We start from the raw sequence: 21,596 nt of genomic DNA on the forward strand, positions 1-21,596 counted from the left end.
AACATTATCATAATAATTTTGTAGAGCTGCTCCTGTATATCAGCAGCTCACAGAACTGAACCAGAACCGGTTCAGTTGTGGGCCAGAACCGACTCTCCTTTCACAGAACTGCAGTCGTCAATATGAGCAGATTTATTTTAACCTTTTTTACAACCTTTTTTGAGCCCAGTTGGTTTCATGTTGGTGTTGAGTGACACGATGTAGTTCACTCAGCGAATTAACACAAAACTACATTAAATTGGACTTTTATCACAACAAACTGAGATTTTAATGCATCTGTATTTTTAATTGACAAATATCATGTTTGAAGTCACAGTAAATCTTCACCAACGAGACTGTTAGTTATGTCATTAGTTTGATGACTAACTGAGACTTTAATGAGTTTAAAAAATTATCTTTTAAGTTGTCAAACATCGTGTGTGAGATTCATGACACAATTCAAAGGATCAATAAATTATTTGTCTCTCTTCGTTCACTAAAGTACAATGTTTGCCATCGAACTGATCCAGTTTAATGACTGTGTGCCGTGAATTACTGCAGGGGACCAACTCAACATTCAAATACTTTAATTAGCTTTAATTAGACTTTGTACATTCAAGAGAACAGAAAGCTATTCACAAGTTAAGACACTTTACAGATCATTAAACAAATCAGTTAACAAAGTTTGACTTCAGAACTGCTGAATCTGTAAGACAACACCTTGTTTTTGTTTTTGTGTTGTCTCATGTAAACATTAAATCCAGATTTGTAAAAAAAAAAAAAAAAAGTACAAATTAAAAAATAACAAATGTTCACTGTGAGACTTGTGTTTGTCACCTTCAGTTTTCTGCAGGTGTGTTTTTGTCCTGACATTTAGATGGAAGAGAATAAATTTACATGTTGAGAGTCAGAAACAGATCGAGTCCGTCAGCATCGCTCCTCCTCCTCCTCCACCTCCAGCTGGAGACGAGAGGCGAGCCGCTGGGCGAGCTCCACGCCGCCTCGCACATCTCGCCTGGCCTCCGGTTGACCCGTGACCTCGCGTCTGACCCCGAGGTCGGCCACGGCCGTCTGAACCAGCTGGAGGCGGGTCTCTCTGAGGGAGCGCCTCAGCTTGGCCCGCCGGTTCTGAAACCAGATCTGAGAGAGAGAAAGAGGAAAATAAATGCGACGGTTTTATTCTACATGTTTATATTCAGAGCTTCTCATATTGATTATTTATTTTAAAGCAACATTATGTAGAAATTGGCATGTGTGCTGTCTGTACCTGTATTCGGTCCTCGTCCAGGTCCAGCCGTCCTGCCAGCTGCTCCCTCAGCTGGATACCTGGATAACAGTTCGCCTGAAACACCGTCTCCAGCACGTGCACCTGCACACACACATGGATTAACTTCTCTGGATCTATTTGTCTGAATGACTAATTAACAGACTGATTGATTGATTGGTTGATTACCTGGCTGTTGGTGAAGGCTGTGCGTGGTCTGCGTCCGATGTACCAGTTAGATGTGGGTCTGGGAGACTTCAGCGGCTGAGGATGATGATGATGATGATGATGATGATGATTAGAGGACAAACTGTCTCCTGTGTTTTCTTTCTCCGCTCTGATCTCTTGATTCACTGCAAACATGACAGAATAAAATCACATCACACATGAAACAGGTTAAATAATATTTTCATCGTGACAAACAATCAGTTTATTCACACAACATTAATCAGGATGAAGGAACGTTTCAGTCCTGCTGAATTAAGACTTTTGTATCTTAGCTCCAACAGATTTTAAACAAATTGATATTCAGACTTTATATACAGCATATTATTGTTTTACAGTTAATATGTTAACTTCATATATCCAAAAAAGAAATCAAATCTGCGTGATTTAAAAAAGAAAATATTCACCATTATGTTCTTCATCTCTTAATTTCATGAAACAAGTCGATATTAAGTTCAGTTAATTTAGCTAAATATGAAAATAACCTCATCAATGAATGTGGAAACTAGAGAGACTAAACAAGCAGGAGTTTGTTTGAGAGTTTATTCAGACGGCTACTTTTCATGTTCCTCTGTTGTCCCAGGAAAGTTTGATTGATAAGTAAATTAAAATACATTCAGGCGACTGAAACTGAACTGATGAATGGTAACAAGTAAGTTTTTTATCAAGTAAGTTTTGAAATTGGAGGGAAAAATTATAAAGAACACTGATCCCAGGAGTCATGTGATTTTAATAAATGGATGCAAAATGTATTTCTTTCAAAAATCAAAGAGTTGGTATTGATCAAGTAGATTATTCGTTCACCGATTCAATCGTTAAGTGCAGTAACATTACCGAACATGACATCGTTCACATTCACACGAACGTAAATTCAATGTTCAATGTTGAAGAAAAGATTTCAAAATCCTGCTGTTGGTTCTTTAAATCACTGAATACTCCAACGCTCCGACTCTCACCTGTTTTAAATCGAGCCTTTCACTAACGCAGATTAAACCTTTAAAATGTTTTCTCTTGTAAACTTCTTTGATTTTAGCTTACTTTCCTATTTCTAAACTTGTTTAAATGTTTCTTGATGTCTTCCTGCTTGTTTTAAATGTATTTTAAATGCAAATTTAAGATAAACCTCGCCTTGCCTTTAATTTTCAACTCTGGCAAACACATCTAGTAATACTACTTCAATTCCATATTTCCTGTGTATTTACAGGATCCGCAGTCTTCGCTTCATCAACAACAAACAGAGTCGTTGCTCCTCACCTGTCCAGGGTCGGTGCAGTTTCAGGCAGTTTCCAGGTATTTTTTCTGGCTGCAAACCCAGAATCCGCTCGATAGAGAAAAACACCGGCCGGCTTCCTTCTGTCACAGCTGCCATAATGATTGATCCAACTAACTGATCAATACAAAGAGAAGGAAACTCCTGGCATGCTCATAAAAAAACTACACTGAAACTCCCCAAAAAATGATTCCATAAGTTGATTTTCTCCCTGAAGTTCTGCAGGTCTGAACTCAGCTGTAGAGGTGAGTGGAGGTTCAGTCTGAGGCACATGAGAAGCAGCAGGAAGACAAACTGCTGACTGCTGGTTTAAATGGGAGTGGAGGATTTACACCGGCCACCAATTAGAATTAAGAAGTGGTTTTTCCATGTGAATGAGAATCCCTGAGGTTCCTCACAGCAGCTAATCTCTGCTGTGTGTGTGTCACTGAAATATTTACATTTTTAGTTTCATTGTCAAATCCTTCGACTCTGCAAACAGAGAGTACTTTGCAAACTTTGCAGCTTCGGTGTAGTTTTGTGTGCATCTGGACCTGAGTTTTCCCTCCTGTGACACTCTGCGAGCGGATGTGTGAGATTACGACGAGAAGCCTTTTTTTAAAAAACATCACCGGTGTCACATGAAGCACAAAAGCATAATTGCGCCCTTTTCTTCTGAATTACCAAAGTAGAAAATCAGTTTAGTTTTTCTCTCTCTATAAAAATAATACGTCTGTCCTTCTGCTGAAGGGTTTAAACTAATAATAATAATAACAATTATAATGATGGCAATAGCGATGATCCGGTGAGGATCCGCTAATACTATTAGCCTAATCTGTGTGTGTTGTGATGCAGATGAAGCTCGTAGCGTCTGAATGCAGGTTGAAGCAGCGGGGAGGAACAAACCTTTTCAGAACCAGATTAGCTCCTAATGAGGGAGTGAAGCAGCTTTAAACCAACAGCACACTTGTTTATTTAACCCTCAATGAAAAAAAAAGGGGGGGGGGCAGGATGTGATGACTGTGTAGAGAAAGGAAGGTCATTAAAGGATCAGGTCACCCCCCCAAAAAAAATTAACTTTAGTAATTATCTACTCACGGCGATGCTGGTGGGAAGTCAGGTGAAGAGTCAAAGTCCACAGAACATCTCTGGAGCTTCACAGCACGACTGGGAACTTGTTTTAAAACACAAAAAACAACAGAAAAATATATAAAAAGTCTCCAGGAGCTCCGAGATCCCAAATCAGTTGGAAAATATGTTATCTAGACCCTTTTTTAAAGCTGTCAGTGTAGCTGAACAGTGAACAGTCCACACTTACTCCAGTTGTTTCAGAGAGTGTTGCAGCTCTGTTTTGCTTTATATTTGACAATTCTTTAAATCCCTTAACTAATTTATTCACTGTCTTTTTGAGAATTAGGTGGAAAAACCAGGAGCGAGGAGGAAGGTAGGTTGGTGTAACGAGGTGAAACAGGGACACGGATCGCTTGGCCTTGTCCACAGTTAAAAACTGCACCAGCCACACCTTTAAAACTCACTAATTAACATGTTGAGTCTAGTTTTTAACCCACACATTAGCATGAATGTTAAAAAGTTGAATGGTGATGTCTTCTTTGCATAATCTAAAACACTGATAGTCAGATTAAGCACAAACCTGGCAACCTCACCGTATCAAGCACAGACTCACTGAACCTGTTTGTTCTGCTGTTTGCCAAGAAATAGTTCAAGTACATGATGTAATATTTGAATTTTAATTTAGGTAGAGCCAAGCGAGCTGTTTCCTCTTGGCCCCAGTCTTTGTGTTAAAGGTGAAACACATGCTGTAGCATTGTTTCATGTTAAGTGTTATACTATAACATGTTGTGTCAGGGATGTGAGTCAAACACTGGTGTTAGTAGGACGTGTGATCACCGGACAAAATGTAAACGGTCTTCTAAAGTTTCAGTGTTCTGCTGGTCCGATAACAGTTCTGTTGAACAGAACACCAGATTCTGAACCACTGCAACATATTCATTCATCAGTAAAGGAAGAAAGACTAAAACATCTGTACCTACAGATGTGCAGACAGCATTTGTTCCTTCCCGATGACGACTCTGATACCAACACACTAAACAAATCGTTTACGTTACGTATTGTTGTGTTATGTAACATTACAATAGGTTACGTTTTGTTTCACGTCATTACGTTCTCTTACGTTATGTTCTGCTGTGTTGTGTTACATTACATAACGTTAGTTTCCAGTGTGCCGTGTTACGTTGCATTTCCGGACGTCATGTTGTGTTGTGCTGCTCTATTATGTTGTGTTGAGTTGTGTTCAGTAACATTACATCAGGTTACGTTTTGTTACATGTTGTTACGTTGTGTTGTGTTTCTGGACGTCATGTTAGGTTATGTTGTGTTATGTTACATTGTGTTATGTTACGTTGTGTTTCTGGATGTCATGTTAGGTTATGTTGTGTTATGTTGTGTTATGTTACGTTGTGTTGTGTTATGTAACATTTCATCAGGTTACGTTTTGTCACATGTCATGTTATACTACATCATGTTAGCTTATGTTACATTATGCTGTGTTGTGTTCTGCTCTGATAGCTTCCAGTGTGTAGTGTTACGTTGTGTTGTGTTTCCGGACATAATGTTGTGTTATGTTGTGTTATGTAACATTACATCTGGTTACGTTTTGTCACATGTTGTTACGTCGTGTTATGTTATATTACATTATGTTGTGTTTCTGGACGTCATGTTACGTTGTGTTGTGTTCTGCTGTGTTGTGTAACATGAAATTACATTTTATGCCATTATGTTGTGTTATGTAACATTGTGTTGCTCTATGATATGTTATGTTGAGTTGGTTTTAAACACTATGTTGTTGGTGTGCTTGAAGCTTGAAAAATCTCCTAGTAGCACAAACGTGTGTCGGTGCTGCTGTGTCACATTTCAAATGAGTAAATAATGTGTGGCAGTACAAACATGTTTCCAGCATGTAGGCAGGATCAGAGGTGTTTCCTGATAGTTGTATCTGTATCAAAACAACCCCGACCTCTTTGAAAACTCAATATCTTTCCATCGTCAAAGCTGTGTCCAACTTTTTTCTGTCATTTTCAAAGAAGGGCAATCAGACAATCGAGCTTCCTCGACACAGTGGTTGGTAAAGACCGGTTTTAATGTCTCTCTCAAGCTCTTATGTCATTATTCACACAACCAAAGGTGCATACAGAGCAAGAATGTCAGGAATCTCATTACCGCATGAAATATTTTGGCACCAGAACACAAACATGACCTCACTGAAGCTCCACCTCTTACCTGCAGCACCTGAGACGTGCCCGGAACATTCTGTCACTCTTCCTCGTCGAGACACTGTCAGGAGAACAGTGATCAAGATTCACCGACAGAACTCAAACTACCATCCACTGAGAGAGGACGGAGTGGAAGAGGGACAACCGAAGAACTGAAACCTGCTCCAGCTCTCCACATCAGTGTCATCAGTGGAGCCACGAGGACGAGACTGAACCGGCTCGGTGTCTACGAGGAGAATGGATTCACACACAGAGAAGGATCTGTCCTGTCCCATCTGCCGGGACATCTTTAAAGATCCTGTCGTCCTGTCGTGCAGCCACAGCTTCTGTAAAGTCTGTCTGCGGAGCTGGTGGACGGAGAAACTGATACAGGAGTGTCCAGTTTGTAAGAGAAGATCATCGAGAAGTGATCCGCCGTGCAACCTGGTGTTGAAGAAGCTGTGTGAGGGCATCTTACAGAAGGCGAAGAGGAGAACTTCAGCAGCTCCGCCGAGTCTCTGCAGTCTGCACGGTGAGCAGCTCAAACTCTTCTGTCTGGACCATCAGCAGCCGGTGTGTCTCGTCTGTCTGCACTCAGCGACACACACCGGGCACAGATTCACACCTGTCAGCGAGTTTGCACATGATCACAAAAAGGAGCTCCGGCAGTCGCTGAGGCCCTTTCAGGAGAGACTGAAACACTACGAACGAGTTAAAGGAAACTATGTGGACATGGCAGAACACATCAAGTCTCAGGCCCGACACACAGAGACGCAGATTAAGGAGAAGTTTAAGAAGCTTCATCGGTTCCTCCAAGAGGAAGAGGAGGCCAGGATCTCTGCTCTGAGGGAGGAAGAGGAGCAGAAGAGTCAGATGATGAAGAAGAAGATTGAGACTCTGAACAGAGGGATAGCATCTCTGTCAGACACGATCAGAACCACAGAGGAGGAGCTGAGAGCTGATGACGTCTCATTCCTGCAGAACTACAAGGCTGCAGTGAAGAGAGTCCAGCAGCGCCCCCTGCTGGAGGATCCACAGCTGGACTCAGGAGCTCTGATAGACGAGGCCAAACACCTGGGCAACCTGAGCTACAACATCTGGATCAAGATGAAGGAGATGGTCTCCTACACTCCTGTGGTTCTGGACCCAAACTCTGCTCATCCAGAACTCCTCCTGTCTGCAGATCTGACCGGTGTGAGACGTGCGGAGAAACAGAAGCTTCCCGAAAACCCAGAGAGGTTTGATTACTTCCGCATCGTCCTCGGATCTGAGGGCTTCAAATCAGGGACTCACAGCTGGGACGTCGAGGTTGGAGAGAACACAGAGTGGTTTGTTGGTGTCGCCGCCGAGTCGGTCCAGAAGAAAGGAAAACATCCGTCTCTTCTGTGGAGAATTGGATACTTTGATGGTAAATACACCGCACGCTCCTTATCGGATCCGTCCTCGGTTCTGTCGGTGAAGAAGAAGCTCCAGAGGATCAGAGTTCATCTGGACTGGTACAGAGGAAGTCTGTCGTTCTTTGACCTCGACACAAACACACACATACACACCTTCACACACTCTTTCACCGAGAGGCTGTTTCCTTACTTTAACACGGTGAACGTTCGCCCTCTGAAGGTCACACCAGTGAAGCTCTCCGTGAGGCCGAGCTCAGACATCAGCTCTGACGCCTAGAAATCCTGCAGAGCAGAAAACACAAAGACAAACTTGAAGTGGGCTCAGATTTCTAACAGAAAATCCTCATCGAATGAAACGTGCAATTATCTCCACCTGTAACAACAACAATTTGTGCTTTCAGGGGGAGTTGAATAGTGATTTCTTGATCGTTTACTCATCCACCCTGGACTGGGTTGTCAGATTGAGCACAAACCTGGCAACCTCAAGCCAAGAAATAGTTCCAGTATCATTTATTTTTTGAAATTTCAATTTAGCTAGAAGGTAAACCAGAAAGAGCCAAGCGAGCTGAGGACACGTTTACTGTTACTGTACAAACTTGACAGAGCTGTAAAATCATACAAAGTATTTTAACTCTTTCTTTCTTCATTCGTTCTTCTAGGAAATGTATTTTACTGTCTCACTCTCACCAGGAACATACGATGATGTGATGCCAGGTGATAACTCCAAACCACAGAGACAAATACTGTAGATCAGGGGTGTCAAACTGATCCAGTAAAGGGCCATGTGGCTGCAGGTTTTCATTCCAACCAAGTAAGAACACACCTGATCCAAATCAGGTGTGTTCTTACTTGGTTGGAATGAAAACCTGCAGCCACATGGCCCTTTACTGGATCAGTTTGACACCCCTGCTGTAGATTAAACCTGATGTCTCTACTGGCGATCAGTTAAAGAGAAGCTCCACCAATTTCACACTCTGACGTGTGTTTATAGGTCTAAAACTGCTGCATATGCTGAAAAAGTAGAATAAAACCTTATGTATGTAATTCTAAGTGTAACATTGGTGGAGTTTCCCTACAAGAACCACAGTGTCTTCATAACTGCACATATTTTCAATGGTGTCACATGATTTAAGCTCAGGTAGAGGAGTGTTTGTACTGTTGAAGTTATTAGTATTGGAAAAAGTATTAAAACACGGATAAAATGTTCATTGTGTCAGTGGTTCAGTTTTGTTATTCGGTCTGTAAACTATTAAATGTTTTCATTTGAAAAAAATCGGACGCTCATTTTATTCTGTTTAACTCAGCTTCCAATCAGAACTCGTTCCAGTTAACAGTTTGTAGATTATAAAGGAACTATTGGCTGAAATAGAATATACATAATTATGTTTTCATTACCTGAAACTGTTGTTTTAATCACGTTACAGAACAAATCAAGTAAACAAGCTGTTTGTATTCCAACACAGCCTGCTACTACTACTACTACACACACACACACACACACACACACACACACACACACACACACACACACCTTAAGGTTTCTGAGAAGGACATATGTAGGGGAAACACCAGCCTAACAACTTAGTTCCCAGGCTGCACAGTATCACTCCGCAGTGAAGAGACAACATAGACCCCGATTTCAAGGCAGAATAACACAAACACGTCTCCATCGTAAATTGAGAAATAACTCTGGCAAAGTTCTCAAAAACACTTGGTGAGAATCATCTCCTGAAGCACAGCTCCCTTTTTTTTCTGGTTCACTGAGTGACGTCTTTCTCACGGAATGGCAGAACAAGCCTACACATATCTTTCTTGTATGTTGAGATTGTTGGGAAATATGTCGAATATAATAAATCTTGTTAAAAAAAAACAAATTTAAGTGTAATTTTAAAGGGAGTCTGGTGTAAATGGCATGCAGTCAACACGCTCTAACGGGAGAGTGACGCTGCGGTGAATCTGCATTCAGAACCTCATTTAGAATTTTGGGTATTTTGGATTCTGCCTGTAAATGCACGCCGTTAGTTTTAGAGACTGGCAGTCATTCGTGTGTAATATACAGAAGTGTACTGTTGTGTTGGATTATATTAATGTCATCATTAAAGCTAATATTTACTTACGTTAACTGTCTTTTCACGCAGCAGACTGGTCTGTGTGCAGGTCCTGGTCACATACACAGGAGAAGCACCTTAACGCAATTTGAATATATGGAAGTTGTTTTATGGGGCTTCCCCTTGTCATCATGTCGTCGGTTTCAGTTTTGGCGCGGATATCATGCACTGCAGGACACACCTCCCGCTCTCTCTGACAGTATTAAAGCACCATGCTGCTCCTCTCCAGCTTTAATTTAACACGCAGGAAATTTCAGATAATCCAGCTGTCACGTCTCTCTCGGTGGATTCCATTGAATATTTCTGGACGTTTCTCTCGATATTTCTTCTTCATTTTTGAATCCCACCACCTCCTACATCATCATCATCATCACCACCACCAACAATGTCTGTGAGGAGATTTAGGTAAAGTGAGATTTGCATGCAGGTGACTTTGCGTCTCTGTTGTAGTTTTTTTTTTTTTTTCCATCCTTCCTCAACTGTCCTCACTGCGGGACAGCTGAGAGAGACAGACAGACTAACTTGAGAAGAATCTGTCCTGCAGCGGTTTTGACTTTGAGAACTAGAACCAATTAAATTACGGACCATCATCTCACCTTCAGGTGTTTTATTACATTACATTTACATTTATCAGACACTTTTGTCCAAAGTGACTTACAGTAATTCGTACACTGATGGTGGTGGCTGCCGTGCTGACCAGCGGTTTAGGGTTCAGTATCTTGCCCAAGGACGCTTCAACATGCAGTGCAGGAGAATCAAACCAGCAACTGCTGCTGTGGAATAGCATTAACTCGCTCTGCCACCTCACTGATGTGTTTGTTTTGTCATTTTTCTCTCAGATTGTGAAAGCGAACACGTTGCAAAGCTTCAGTCAGTCGCAGAGTTTGATGAAGGACCAAAACACTGGAACCTGCTGCAGCACTCCACACAGCATGTTTCAGCAGGAGAACATGGACTCACCTGCAGAGGAGGATCTCACCTGTCCTGTCTGCAGGGACGTCTTCAAAGAGCCTGTCGTCCTGTCATGCAGCCACAGCTTCTGTAGAGACTGTCTGCAGAAGTGCTGGACAGACAGACAGACACAGGAGTGTCCACTTTGTAAGAGACGGTCATCAAGGATGGAACCACCCTCTCTGCAGTCTGCTCAGTGAGCAGCTCAGGTCTGATGGTCTCAGGGCCGCGGCTGCCACATTGGGGCCACGGGAACAAGCCTTTTTCAGGTGACCTGGTGCTTGATGGCCCTGGTTGACGTGCTGGGTGCTGCCTCCATGTCACCCTTAGTAACAAACTGCAGTATTGATCCTGTTATGACAAGAAATCCATCATACAAGCAAATTATTAAGATGTGTTTTTTGGTCTTAGTGGTAAATTACACAATTTAATTAATGTAAATACTAGCCTCACAAAGATTAAAATGCAATTAATGCAAATACGACTACAACTAATAATAATATTCTGTATGATTTGATGATATTTCTATATTTGAATATTTTTATATACACATTTTTACATTTTGTACTCAGGTTCTATATTCCTACACTCCTGTTTGCTGCTGCAGTGCTTTAAATGTCTCCGTTGTGGGTCAAACTTAATTTATCTTACCTTGTCTAATCTTACATGACTGTTATGAATTCAATTCACCAAGAGATGGCGACATTTTACCTCCACAAAATATGCGTCTCGTCTGTCTGCACTCAGCGACACACCAGGTGAACAATTTACACCTGTCAATAAATCACAAATGGACTCGTATTTACATTGAACTTCTCCTGTCTGTGGCGGCTCGAACTGCTTCACAACAAGCAGATTCAGACATTCACACACTGATGGCAGAGGCCGCCATGCAGGGTGGCATCTGTTCATCAGGAGCAATTTGGGGTTCAGTATCTTGCTCAAGGACACTTGGACATGCAGCTTAGAGGAGCCGGGAATTCAACCAACAACCTTCTGATTACTAGACAACCCGCCGTGGCTCCTGAGCTCAAAACACAAACAAACAGGAGCTCCTGCAGCCGTCTGAGGGGAGACTGAAACAGTACGAACATGTTACAGGAAACTATGTCGACAAAATGTTCATTACTTGTGTCAGTGATGCAGTTTTATCCTGTTTAAACTAATAAATGTCTTCATTTTAAAAAAAATGGCACTTTTACCTGAAAACTCATTTTATTCTGTTTAACAATAGTTCTGTATAAAGGAACTACTGGCTGGAATAAAACATAATTATGTTTTCATTACTCAGACTGTTGTTTCCATCATGTTACAGAACAGAACAAGCTAACAGACTTCTTGAACAGTTCTTCATGGCCGCTGTAGGGACGACTGCAGTTTGTACATACGTGGCGGGTCACAGCTATCAGAGAGATGCAGCTCCACACTACTGTCGATGACCAGGTGGATTATGGGATGTTTATTACACACAGCTCCCTCCTGCAACACAGCATACAGCAATGGCGTGTGAAAATGATCGTCAGCCTCAGGATGATCACAGTGAAGTCCTCTTTTCTCTGCTCAGTTCAATAAATAATTTTATAAGTACACAAATCTTTTCATATAAAATAGAAACAGAAATTACATCCTGGTGTGATCATATATATAATGTGCATATTGATATTCCACAAACACAAGTTAAAACCCCCAATATAATCCATTATGTGACATGAAATAGATCTTAAGAACACTTTCAACATTTACCACGAGGTGAGAGTAAAACACACACTCAATTCAGAACTAGATGAATGAATGTGAGCATTTTAGCTGAGCAAGTGGCAGCTCACACAGGCAAAATATACAACAGGCAAAATGCACAACACATTACCTGCAACACAGCAATGACGTGTGACCACCTGCGTCAGAACAACACGTGAAACGAGGGGAAGCATTTAAGACAGGACAGGTTAGCACCATTACAAGTGTCCAGAAAGTAGCTTCATGGCTTAAATAATCAGAGTTAGTTTCCCGAACAGTTAGCACAAATCCCAACGAGAACATTACACAGCAAAACCTAAACTATGAACATCTGAAGCCCCAAATCGTTCATTATCCCGGACCATGCTAGAGGACATGTTACCACAGCGAAGTCCGCAGACACAGATTCTACAGGTCTAAATCACACAGGCAGCGTAATAAGGTGTGTGTGTGTGTGTGTGTGTGTGTGTGTGTGTGTGTGTGTGTGTGTGTGTGTGTGTGCGCGCGCGCGCGCGCTTGCGTTAGAGCGCTGTGGTGAATTCATAGAAGTCTGCAGACGTATAAGTCCATTCTACGAATTCTGCAGTAGCGCATTCTACGAATTCACTTGAGGAGAATTCTACGAATTCTTGTCATGAGACTTACTCGCAGCTTGAATGTGATTGGCGGAAATGCTCAAAACGTCAAAACGTCAAGACGTCTCATCGCTGATTTGACAGTCAGGCTGGTGGGGGGCGTGGTCAGTCAGAGGGGGTATATAAATAGAAGAGGGCAGGGTCTCAGCTCAGAAACGGTTCCGGAGCGACTTTCAACGACTCAACGGAACAAAACAAGGTGAGAAGCGTTTTAACTTTTGCTGATATTGGATTTAAAAAGCGGAAACAGACGAAGGAGTCTGGACCGGGTTTCACCTCGAGGAGGACGTCTGATGGAAGGACGGTGAGGACACGATACACACAGAACCAGCCCGGTACCGGCCGAACCTCAGCCTGTTGGTGTTCGTGCTGGTGCTGTTTAAGCTAGGCTATCACCGGTCCAGTCTCTGGTCTCATCGGTCATCATGTCTCACATTAAGTCAAAAGTAACGTTATAACACTTCAGAACAGGACGCGACTCGGTCCATCTACCGACACAGAGGTTCTGATGGGATACGTGTCAGCAGACTGAAGATGAATCTGATTATTGATCTTTGATTTGTGTTCATATGTCAGTTTGTTAAGGGACATAAAACATTAACATGAATAAGTTCTTCAGAACCAGTCCAGTCCTCGGTGTTCTGTTCTGTCTGATCAGCAGATATTTTTATTAATGAGTTCTGATGTGAAATGACGTCACTTCTTCAAGTCAGGGTGAATATTTGTGGCAACATAAGTGATATTAGAGATATTGATCCGGGCCGGGTCACCTCACCTGGTTCCTGAGCTTTTAACTAATTCTCACTGACTTCATTATGTTCTGACTCCTCGGTTCTGTGCGGGTTTGTCCAAAGAGACTTACAGTAATTCATATATTCATACACTGATGCTGGTGGCTGCCATGCTGACCAGCACATCAGGAGCAGTTTGTATTTTGAGGTTTTTTTTATAGCAAATATGTCGCATTTTAAAAAATCTGACAAATTGCCAGTAAAACACAAAGATACTGCCTACTGAAAAGATGTCCTGTTTTCTTATGAACAAATAAAAGCTATTTTTAATACATTATTGTGTTACTGTGTCCTGTAGATCAGTGGAATAGCATTAACTCGCTCTGCCACCTCACTGATGTGTTTGTTTTGTCATTTTTCTCTCAGATTATAGAAGCGAACATGTTGCAAAGCTTCAGTCAGTCGCAGAGTTTGATGAAGGACCAAAACACTGGAACCTGCTGCAGCACTCCACACAGCAGGTTTCAGCAGGAGAACATGGATTCACCTGCAGAGGAGGATCTCACCTGTCCTGTCTGCAGGGACGTCTTCAAAGAGCCTGTCGTCCTGTCATGCAGCCACAGCTTCTGTAGAGACTGTCTGCAGAAGTGCTGGACAGACAGACAGACACAGGAGTGTCCACTTTGTAAGAGACGGTCATCAATGCCCAGGAATCCACCTGATCTTACAGACCCGCTGTTGAAGGAGCTGACAGAGGAGAACTTCAGCAGCTCCTCTGAGTCTCTGCAGTCTGCACAGTGAGCAGCTCTTCAGTCTGGACCATCAGCAGCCGGTGTGTCTCGTCTGTCTGCACACATATTAACATTTACCCACGTGAGAAATGGACTCTTATTTCTGCAGCTCTTTCCCGTCCACTGACCGCTCAAAGCTGCTTTACAACACTTGTCAGATTCACACATTCACACAAACTGCTCATCAGGAGAAATTTGGGGTTCAGTATCTTGCTCAAGGACACTTGGACATGCAGCTTGGAGGAGCCGGGTTTAGAGCCATGCAGCAAAGGAGAAAGGGGAGGAGAGAGGAGAGTGGGAGGAGAGAGGAGAGTGGGAGGAGAGAGGAGAGTGGGAGGAGAGAGGAGAGTGGGAGGAGAGAGGGGAGTGGGAGGAGAGAGGGGAGGGGAGGAGAGAGGAGAGAGGAGAGTGGGAGGAGAGAGGGGAGGGGAGGAGAGAGGGGAGGGGAGGAGAGAGGAGAGAGGGGAGGAGAGAGGGGAAAGGGAAGGTGCAGTAAACTTGGATTCACATCCAGAGGAGGATCTGACAACCTCCACCTGAACACACAGGACGACTTTAAAGTCAGAACTGAAAGCTGTAATACAGCAGATCTCTCCACCTGCTGGCAGGAACTTTCATTGCATCTTTCTGTGTTTAAAAGTAAAACGACCCACTCATATCAAAAAGGTTAAAGTAGAAGCTTTGAAACCAACCAAACAAACCTTACTGACAGTTTGTCCTTATTAGGAGAACACAATAATACATTAGTTCATCTTAAATCAACCATTGTGGGTTATTATGTATCATGTTCACTGTACTTTGGATGATCACAATAAGCCACTAATGACAAAACATGATGACCCGGCTGGCAGTTCTAAGAGTCAAACGAAGCATAACAGCTGCTCCAACAAAATATTCTGATGTGGTTTCAGCAGATCACACCCTTCAGCGTTAGGTGTGCGCCCCACCTTCTCTGAAGGAAGGAATAACTGGGAGGGCCCAGGTATTCCTTCCTTCTCCGATTGGCCGAGAAACTTGATGCGGTTTGCTCCCCGTCAGAGCGTTGTGGGTATTTAAGCCCACCTTAACTCCATTAACTCGCTCTGCTACCTCACTGATGTGTTTTGTTTTGTCCTGTTGTGTCATTTTTCTCTCAGATTATAGAAGCGAACACGTTGCAAAGCTTCCGTCAGTCGCAGAGTTTGATGAAGGACCACAACACTGGAACCTGCTGCAGCACTCCACACAGCAGGTTTCAGCAGGAGAACATGGATTCACCTGCAGAGGAGGATCTCACCTGTCCTGTCTGCAGGGACGTCTTCAAAGAGCCTGTCGTCCTGTCATGCAGCCACAGCTTCTCTGCAGTCTGCACAGTGAGCAGCTCTTCAGTCTGGACCATCAGCAGCCGGTGTGTCTCGTCTGTCTGCACACATATTAACATTTACCCACGTGAGAAATGGACTCTTATTTCTGCAGCTCTTTTCCGTCTACTGACCGCTCAAAGCTGCTTTACAACAACTTAACAGTTTCACACATTCACACACTGATGGCGGAGGCCGCCATGCAAGATGCAAACGACTCATCAGGAGAAATTTGGGGTTCAGTATCTTGCTCAAGGACACTTGGACATGCAGCTTGGAGGAGCCGGGAATCGAACCAGCGATTACTAGACAACCTGCTCTACCTCCTGATCACTAACAGGAGCTCCTGCTGCCCTTTGAGGAGAGACTGAAACAATACGAACGTGTTAAATGAAGCTATAACAACAAAATGTTCATTACTTGTGTCAGTGATTCAGTTTTATCATCCTGTTTGTAAACTGATAAATGTCTTGATTCAGTACTTAATAATTCTAAGTTTAAAAATCGTGGAGTTAACCTTTTAGAACCATCATGTCTTCGTTATTTTACACATTTTCAATGGCGTCACATGATTTGAGCTCAGGTAGAGGAGTGTTTGTACTGTTTGTACTGTTAGTACTGTTCTGAATACATGTATAAAGTTATTAGTGTTGGAAAAAGTATTGAAACAGAGATCAGTGATTCAGTTTTATCATCCTGTTTGTAAACTAATAAAAGTTTTGATGCTTTGACCTGAAAATCATCACCTCAAACTGTTTCCATCATGTTACAGGACAGAACAAGCTAACAGACTTCTTGAACAGCCTTTTGTGTTCTTCACGGCCGCTGTGGTCGACACAGACACTCACAGATTAAAGATGGAGGAGAGAGGATGGAGGGGGGAAAACTCTTTCTCACTGGCTTTCCTTTCCTCTCAGTTTACTTCTTGTCAAATAAATCACCGTCTTTGCTCACAGGAGAACTTGGATTCACATCCAGAGGAGGATCTGACAACCTCCACCTGAACACACAGGATGACTTTAAAGTCAGAACTGAAAGCTGTTATACAGCAGATCTCTCCACCTGCTGGCAGGAACTCAGATACTGACACAAACACAAAGATACTGACTACACTACACTACAATCTCATTATCGTTATTACAAAATATTACAAAACAAGTGACAGTGTGCCAAATCCCTTCTCATGGTTTGCTCTGAAGAATGAACTTGTAATCTGTGATTGGCTGACACTCTTTTTTGGTTCTGTCATTGGCTGGTTAGCGCCTTCAGCAGCCTATCACATCCGACCTGAAAGGCTTCACACACCCTCACATGAAGTTGTGAGACTACAGCTGCCGGAGTCGTGACTGGAAAACGACACAAGAGACTCACAGCACTCGACCTCCATCTCAAGCTGCTGTCGGGCTTTTAAACACAACAAGCCCCTAAAAAACACAGAGACTTATGAAGAGTTTCTCCGGAGAAAACAAACCGACTCTGCTTTGAGGGCTTTTCAGCGGAGCGAGACAAACCTCACGACGAGTGACTTCTGAGCAGCCACCACCACTGTGGCGCACATCCCCGTAGGGTTGCGTCGTCACCGTCAACTTCAACAAAAAAGATCGGATATTTCCCTCGCAGCGCAGTCACGGACTCTTCACAGGTATTTATATCTGAGATTTTACAACAGCATCTTCTTTCACATGAAAAGTTGACTCAAGTTTCTGTAGTGCGTCGTCCTTTCTTGACATTTGGTCACTAAAAGAGGAAGTCAGAGCAGTTGGCGCAGAGCTGCGCACTTTGAGTTCGGTAGAAGCGCTTAGTTATCTGACTAGTATTTAGAGTCTCTCTGTCACAGTCATGGTTTCCCTCCACAGTCAAGCGCTTTAACATCAGTCAGTATTGATTCGTAGCGAAATGTCTTATTCAGATGTTCAAACACGCGCATGGTTTGAAATGGAAACAAATGAACCAGCATTTACTGAATTTGATTATTTGTTTGCCAAAGTTTAAAATGAAGCAATGCCTTCTGGGACTGGCACTATTGGCTGACGGTGAAACATGCAGCAAACTGACTGTTGTGTTTTTTAAATCAAGTGCAGCTTCAGCTAGCACTAGCGCTAACACAGCAGGCAGACAGAACAGGACATGAGGAATAATATGAGGAACAAAACGAGCAGCAGAAGCAGCTGAGATGGAGCCCAGTGCTGCAGCAGGGAGTGTAGCAGCAGGTACAGGAACAGGAGCGGATGGCTCTTATTTATGAATTGTTTTTTAATGCATTGTTGTGCATTGATATGTCCATGTTCTGGTGCAGATGCTTATAGCATGGGAGTTTACGGACGCCGGGTCGACGTCATACGCCACTGACTCTACTGTCACACTGACAGCACCATAACTCTATGCGTTACATTAACGCCCAGCTTGAACTTCCTATTCATTTGCACATTCTCCTTTGCACATCATTTCTTGTAATTGTTCACTGCCAGCTGGTCTGCTCCTTTTACCCAAAAAACAGATTGTGTATATATATTTATATTGTACAGTTATATTTTCTACTTTTTAAAATAGTTTATATTGTTAACTTGTTATATTTTCTATTTTTCAAATAGTCTATATTGTTAATTCGTTATTTTTTCACTTAATAGTTATTTGATGCATGCACCAACATCACCACAACAAATTCCTCATATGTGTAAAATCGTACTTGGCAATAAAAGCTTTTCTGATTCTGATTCTGATTTACATGTTGATGACGTCAACAGGTACTCGTTTTCATAATGCTGATTGGTTGTGTCTGTTGCAGTGAGGGGGGAGACTATTTTAAGACCTACATAGAAAAAGGCTGATGGAGAAATCTTAACCAAATAACAGTAAAGGGAGGGAGCCGATCAAACGAACCATTTCATATCAGAGAAAACATTATTCTATACTGTCTATTTAATATAGAGAGTCTATTTATTACCTAAAACTATGTGTTTATGTATCGACTCATTTATGCAAAGCTATGTGTGAATCAGTGTCTATTTATAAGAGTGTAAATGTGATTAAAGATCAAAACAGTAAACGGCAGCCATCTGGTCTCAAGTCCACTCCTGAACCACAGCTGCCTTATTTAAAGATCTTGAGCTTCTCTGGTTCACTGAGTGATGTCTTTCACACTGAATCACAGAACAAGCCTGCACACACACACGTCTTTCTTGTATGTTTGATTTTTTGTCACTAAATATGTGTTGCTATAAATCTAACAAATTGCCGATGAAACACAAAGATACTGACTTCTAAAGAGATGTCCTGTTTTCTTTATTTCTTATGAATGAAAAAAGCTATTTTGAATACATTGTTGTGTTACTGTGTCCTGTAGATCAGTTGGAATATTGTTAACTCGCTCTGCCACCTCACTGATGTGTTTGTTTTGTCATTTTTCTCTCAGATTGTGAAAGCGAACATGTTGCAAAGCTTCAGTCAGTCGCAGAGTTTGATGAAGGACCAAAACACTGGAACCTGCTGCAGCACTCCACACAGCAGGTTTCAGCAGGAGAACATGGATTCACCTGCAGAGGAGGATCTCACCTGTCCTGTCTGCAGGGACGTCTTCAAAGAGCCTGTCGTCCTGTCATGCAGCCACAGCTTCTGTAGAGACTGTCTGCACAAGCGCTGGACAGACAGACAGACACAGGAGTGTCCACTTTGTAAGAGACGGTCATCAATGACCATTATTCCACCTGATCTTACAGACCTGCTGTTGAAGGAGCTGACAGAGGAGAACTTCAGCAGCTCCTCTGAGTCTCTGCAGTCTGCACAGTGAGCAGCTCTTCAGTCTGGACCATCAGCAGCCGGTGTGTCTCGTCTGTCTGCACACATATTAACATTTACCCACGTGAGAAATGGACTCTTATTTCTGCAGCTCTTTCCCGTCTACTGACCGCTCAAAGCTGCTTTACAACAACTCAACAGTTTCACACATTCACACAAACTGCTCATCAGGAGAAATTTGGGGTCCAGTATCTTGCTCAAGGACACTTGGACATGCAGCTTGGAGGAGCTGGGAATCGAACCAGTGACCTTCCAATTTCTAGACGACCCGCTGTGGCTCCTGATCACAAACAGGAGCTTACTTGTGTTCGTGATTCAGTTTTATCATCCTGTTTGTAAACTAATGTCTTCATTTAAAAAATGTTCTGCTTTTACCTGAATAATTAATAATTCTAAGTGTAAAAATTGGTGGAGTTAACCTTTTAGAACCATCATGTCTTCGTTATTTTACACATTTTCACTGGTGTCACATGATTTAAGCTCAGGTAGAGGAGTGTTTGTACTGTTAGTACTGTTTGTCAGATAGTGGGAGGAGAGAGAAGCAGGGGAGGGGAAAGGGAAGGTGCGGTAAAGTTCTTTATCGACGCTGTATGTCAAAACGAAAGCAAAGTTGAAATCCTGTTTGAGTCAGTGTGAGGCTGAGGGAAGTGGCCCCGCGTGTGAGAGAGAGAGAGAGAGGCTTTTAAAAAAGCTTTTATAACAGAACTTCTTTCAAAAGAATTCTAAATGTTAAAAACAGACTGGAAACACAACTCCTCCTCCTCCAAACAGACGAGACCTCATGAAAACGCCACATCTTGATCAAAACATCCAGACTCTTCCTTAGGTTTTAAAAATGTAAATCAATAAAAGCTCTTGTCCAAACTAAGGCAATGAAAACTCTTTCTCACTGGCTTTCCTTTCCTCTCAGTTTACTTCTTCTTGTCAAATAAATCACCATCTTTGCTCACAGGAGAACTTGGATTCACATCCAGAGGAGGATCTGACAACCTCCACCTGAACACACAGGACGACTTTAAAGTCAGAACTGAAAGCTGTAATACAGCAGATCTCTCCACCTGCTGGCAGGAACTTCTTTGCATCTTTATGTGCCTGAAAGTAAAACGACACACTCATATCAAAAAGGTTAAAGCAGAAGCTTTGAAACCAACCAAACAACACTTACTGACAGTTTGTCCTTATTTGGAGAACACAACAATACATTAGTTACTTAAATCAACCATTGTGTGTATCATGTATCATGTATCATGTATCATGCTCTCAGTATTGTTCAGCTCAAGTCCTCTTGGTGACGTTCTTGTGACATCACTCTTATCAGACTCACAGAGCTCCGCGGACTCTCGCACACTCCCTCCGTCCGTTTCCGTTTCGCCACGGCCAAGACGTGGCCGCGGGCTACTTGTGCGAACTGCGGCCGGCACACTCGGGGAGCGGGTTGACTCGTCCTGTCATTAACACACTGCGAGGAAGGGAGGGACAGAAACTTAACAGCGGTTCCAGGCTGTCACACAGGCACATGCAGCTGGGAAGAAAACAGACAAACCGCATCAAGTTTCTCGGCCAATCGGAGAAGGAAGGAGTAACTGGGCCCTCCCCATCCCCATCCCCTTCCCCATCCTTCCTTCTCCGATTGCCCGAGAAACTTTATGCGCTTTGCTTGCAGTCAGAGCGCTGTTGTGGGATTCTAAGCCCACCTTGCCTCCTGTTTAGAAGACAGGTTGAGAGGTTACTCAGCTCTCCCCGGTATTTTACCTTTGATTGGCTCCCTAAGTTAGACATTTAATAGTCGGTAACGGCGTTGTAACGATGGAAATGGTAATTAGTTAGATTACCCGTTACTGAAAAAGAAAAAGTAACGCCGTTATTCCCAAGTCTGAAAATGCATTCAGAACCTCATTTAGAAATGTGGGTATTTTAGATTCTGCCTGTAAATGCACGCGTTGGACTTTGTCGCTGGTGGTTTTAGAGACTGGCAGTCATTCACGTGTAATACACAGTAGTGTACTGTTGTGTTGGATCAGGAAAATGTCATCATTAAAGCTAATATTTACTTATTTTAAGACTGGTCTGTGTTCAGGTTCTGGCTCAGGTTTCTCAGGCTGTGATGGTAAAGAAAGGCAGCCAG

General features: G+C 42.7%; 2 protein-coding genes and 2 long non-coding RNA genes across 8 annotated transcripts; 3 read left to right on the forward strand and 1 right to left on the reverse strand.

Annotated features, from left to right (window-relative positions):
- Positions 1 to 265: 265 nt before the first annotated feature.
- On the reverse strand, positions 266 to 10,592 carry hesx1 (HESX homeobox 1). Of its 4 annotated transcripts, none has more exons than XM_037100044.1 (7): positions 10,471 to 10,592; positions 7,574 to 7,665; positions 3,816 to 3,891; positions 2,723 to 2,855; positions 1,433 to 1,596; positions 1,247 to 1,348; positions 266 to 1,119 (listed from the first exon to the last, which is right to left on the reverse strand). In XM_037100044.1, exons 4-7 carry the CDS (start codon positions 2,835 to 2,837, stop codon positions 907 to 909), a joined length of 594 nt encoding a protein of 197 aa, XP_036955939.1. In that variant the 5' UTR covers positions 2,838 to 2,855; positions 3,816 to 3,891; positions 7,574 to 7,665; positions 10,471 to 10,592; the 3' UTR covers positions 266 to 906. The 4 variants fall into 4 exon arrangements, with proteins under 4 accessions (XP_036955939.1, XP_036955941.1, XP_036955942.1 ...); XM_037100046.1 differs by lacking the exon at positions 10,471 to 10,592 and adding an exon at positions 9,673 to 9,859; XM_037100047.1 differs by lacking the exon at positions 10,471 to 10,592 and adding an exon at positions 8,071 to 8,092.
- LOC119020654 (nuclear factor 7, ovary-like) lies at positions 5,186 to 7,660 on the forward strand. The gene has a single exon (XM_037100147.1). The coding sequence runs from the start codon at positions 6,245 to 6,247 to the stop codon at positions 7,658 to 7,660; it is 1,416 nt and encodes a 471-aa protein (XP_036956042.1). The 5' UTR covers positions 5,186 to 6,244.
- A 2,279-nt stretch (positions 10,593 to 12,871) lies between the features above and the next one.
- LOC119020595 lies at positions 12,872 to 15,749 on the forward strand. Of its 2 annotated transcripts, none has more exons than XR_005075367.1 (3): positions 12,872 to 13,013; positions 13,972 to 14,377; positions 15,473 to 15,749. It is a non-coding gene; the product is annotated as an uncharacterized LOC119020595 (long non-coding RNA). The 2 variants fall into 2 exon arrangements; XR_005075368.1 differs by having other exon boundaries at positions 12,979 to 13,118.
- A 1,223-nt stretch (positions 15,750 to 16,972) lies between these two features.
- On the forward strand, positions 16,973 to 20,350 carry LOC119020598. The gene is made up of 2 exons (XR_005075370.1): positions 16,973 to 17,318; positions 19,089 to 20,350. It is a non-coding gene; the product is annotated as an uncharacterized LOC119020598 (long non-coding RNA).
- The last annotated feature ends 1,246 nt before the right edge of the window (positions 20,351 to 21,596 follow it).

The sequence above is a fragment of the Acanthopagrus latus genome, chromosome 6 (genome assembly GCF_904848185.1).
Source record: "Acanthopagrus latus isolate v.2019 chromosome 6, fAcaLat1.1, whole genome shotgun sequence".
Lineage (NCBI taxonomy): Eukaryota > Metazoa > Chordata > Actinopteri > Spariformes > Sparidae > Acanthopagrus > Acanthopagrus latus.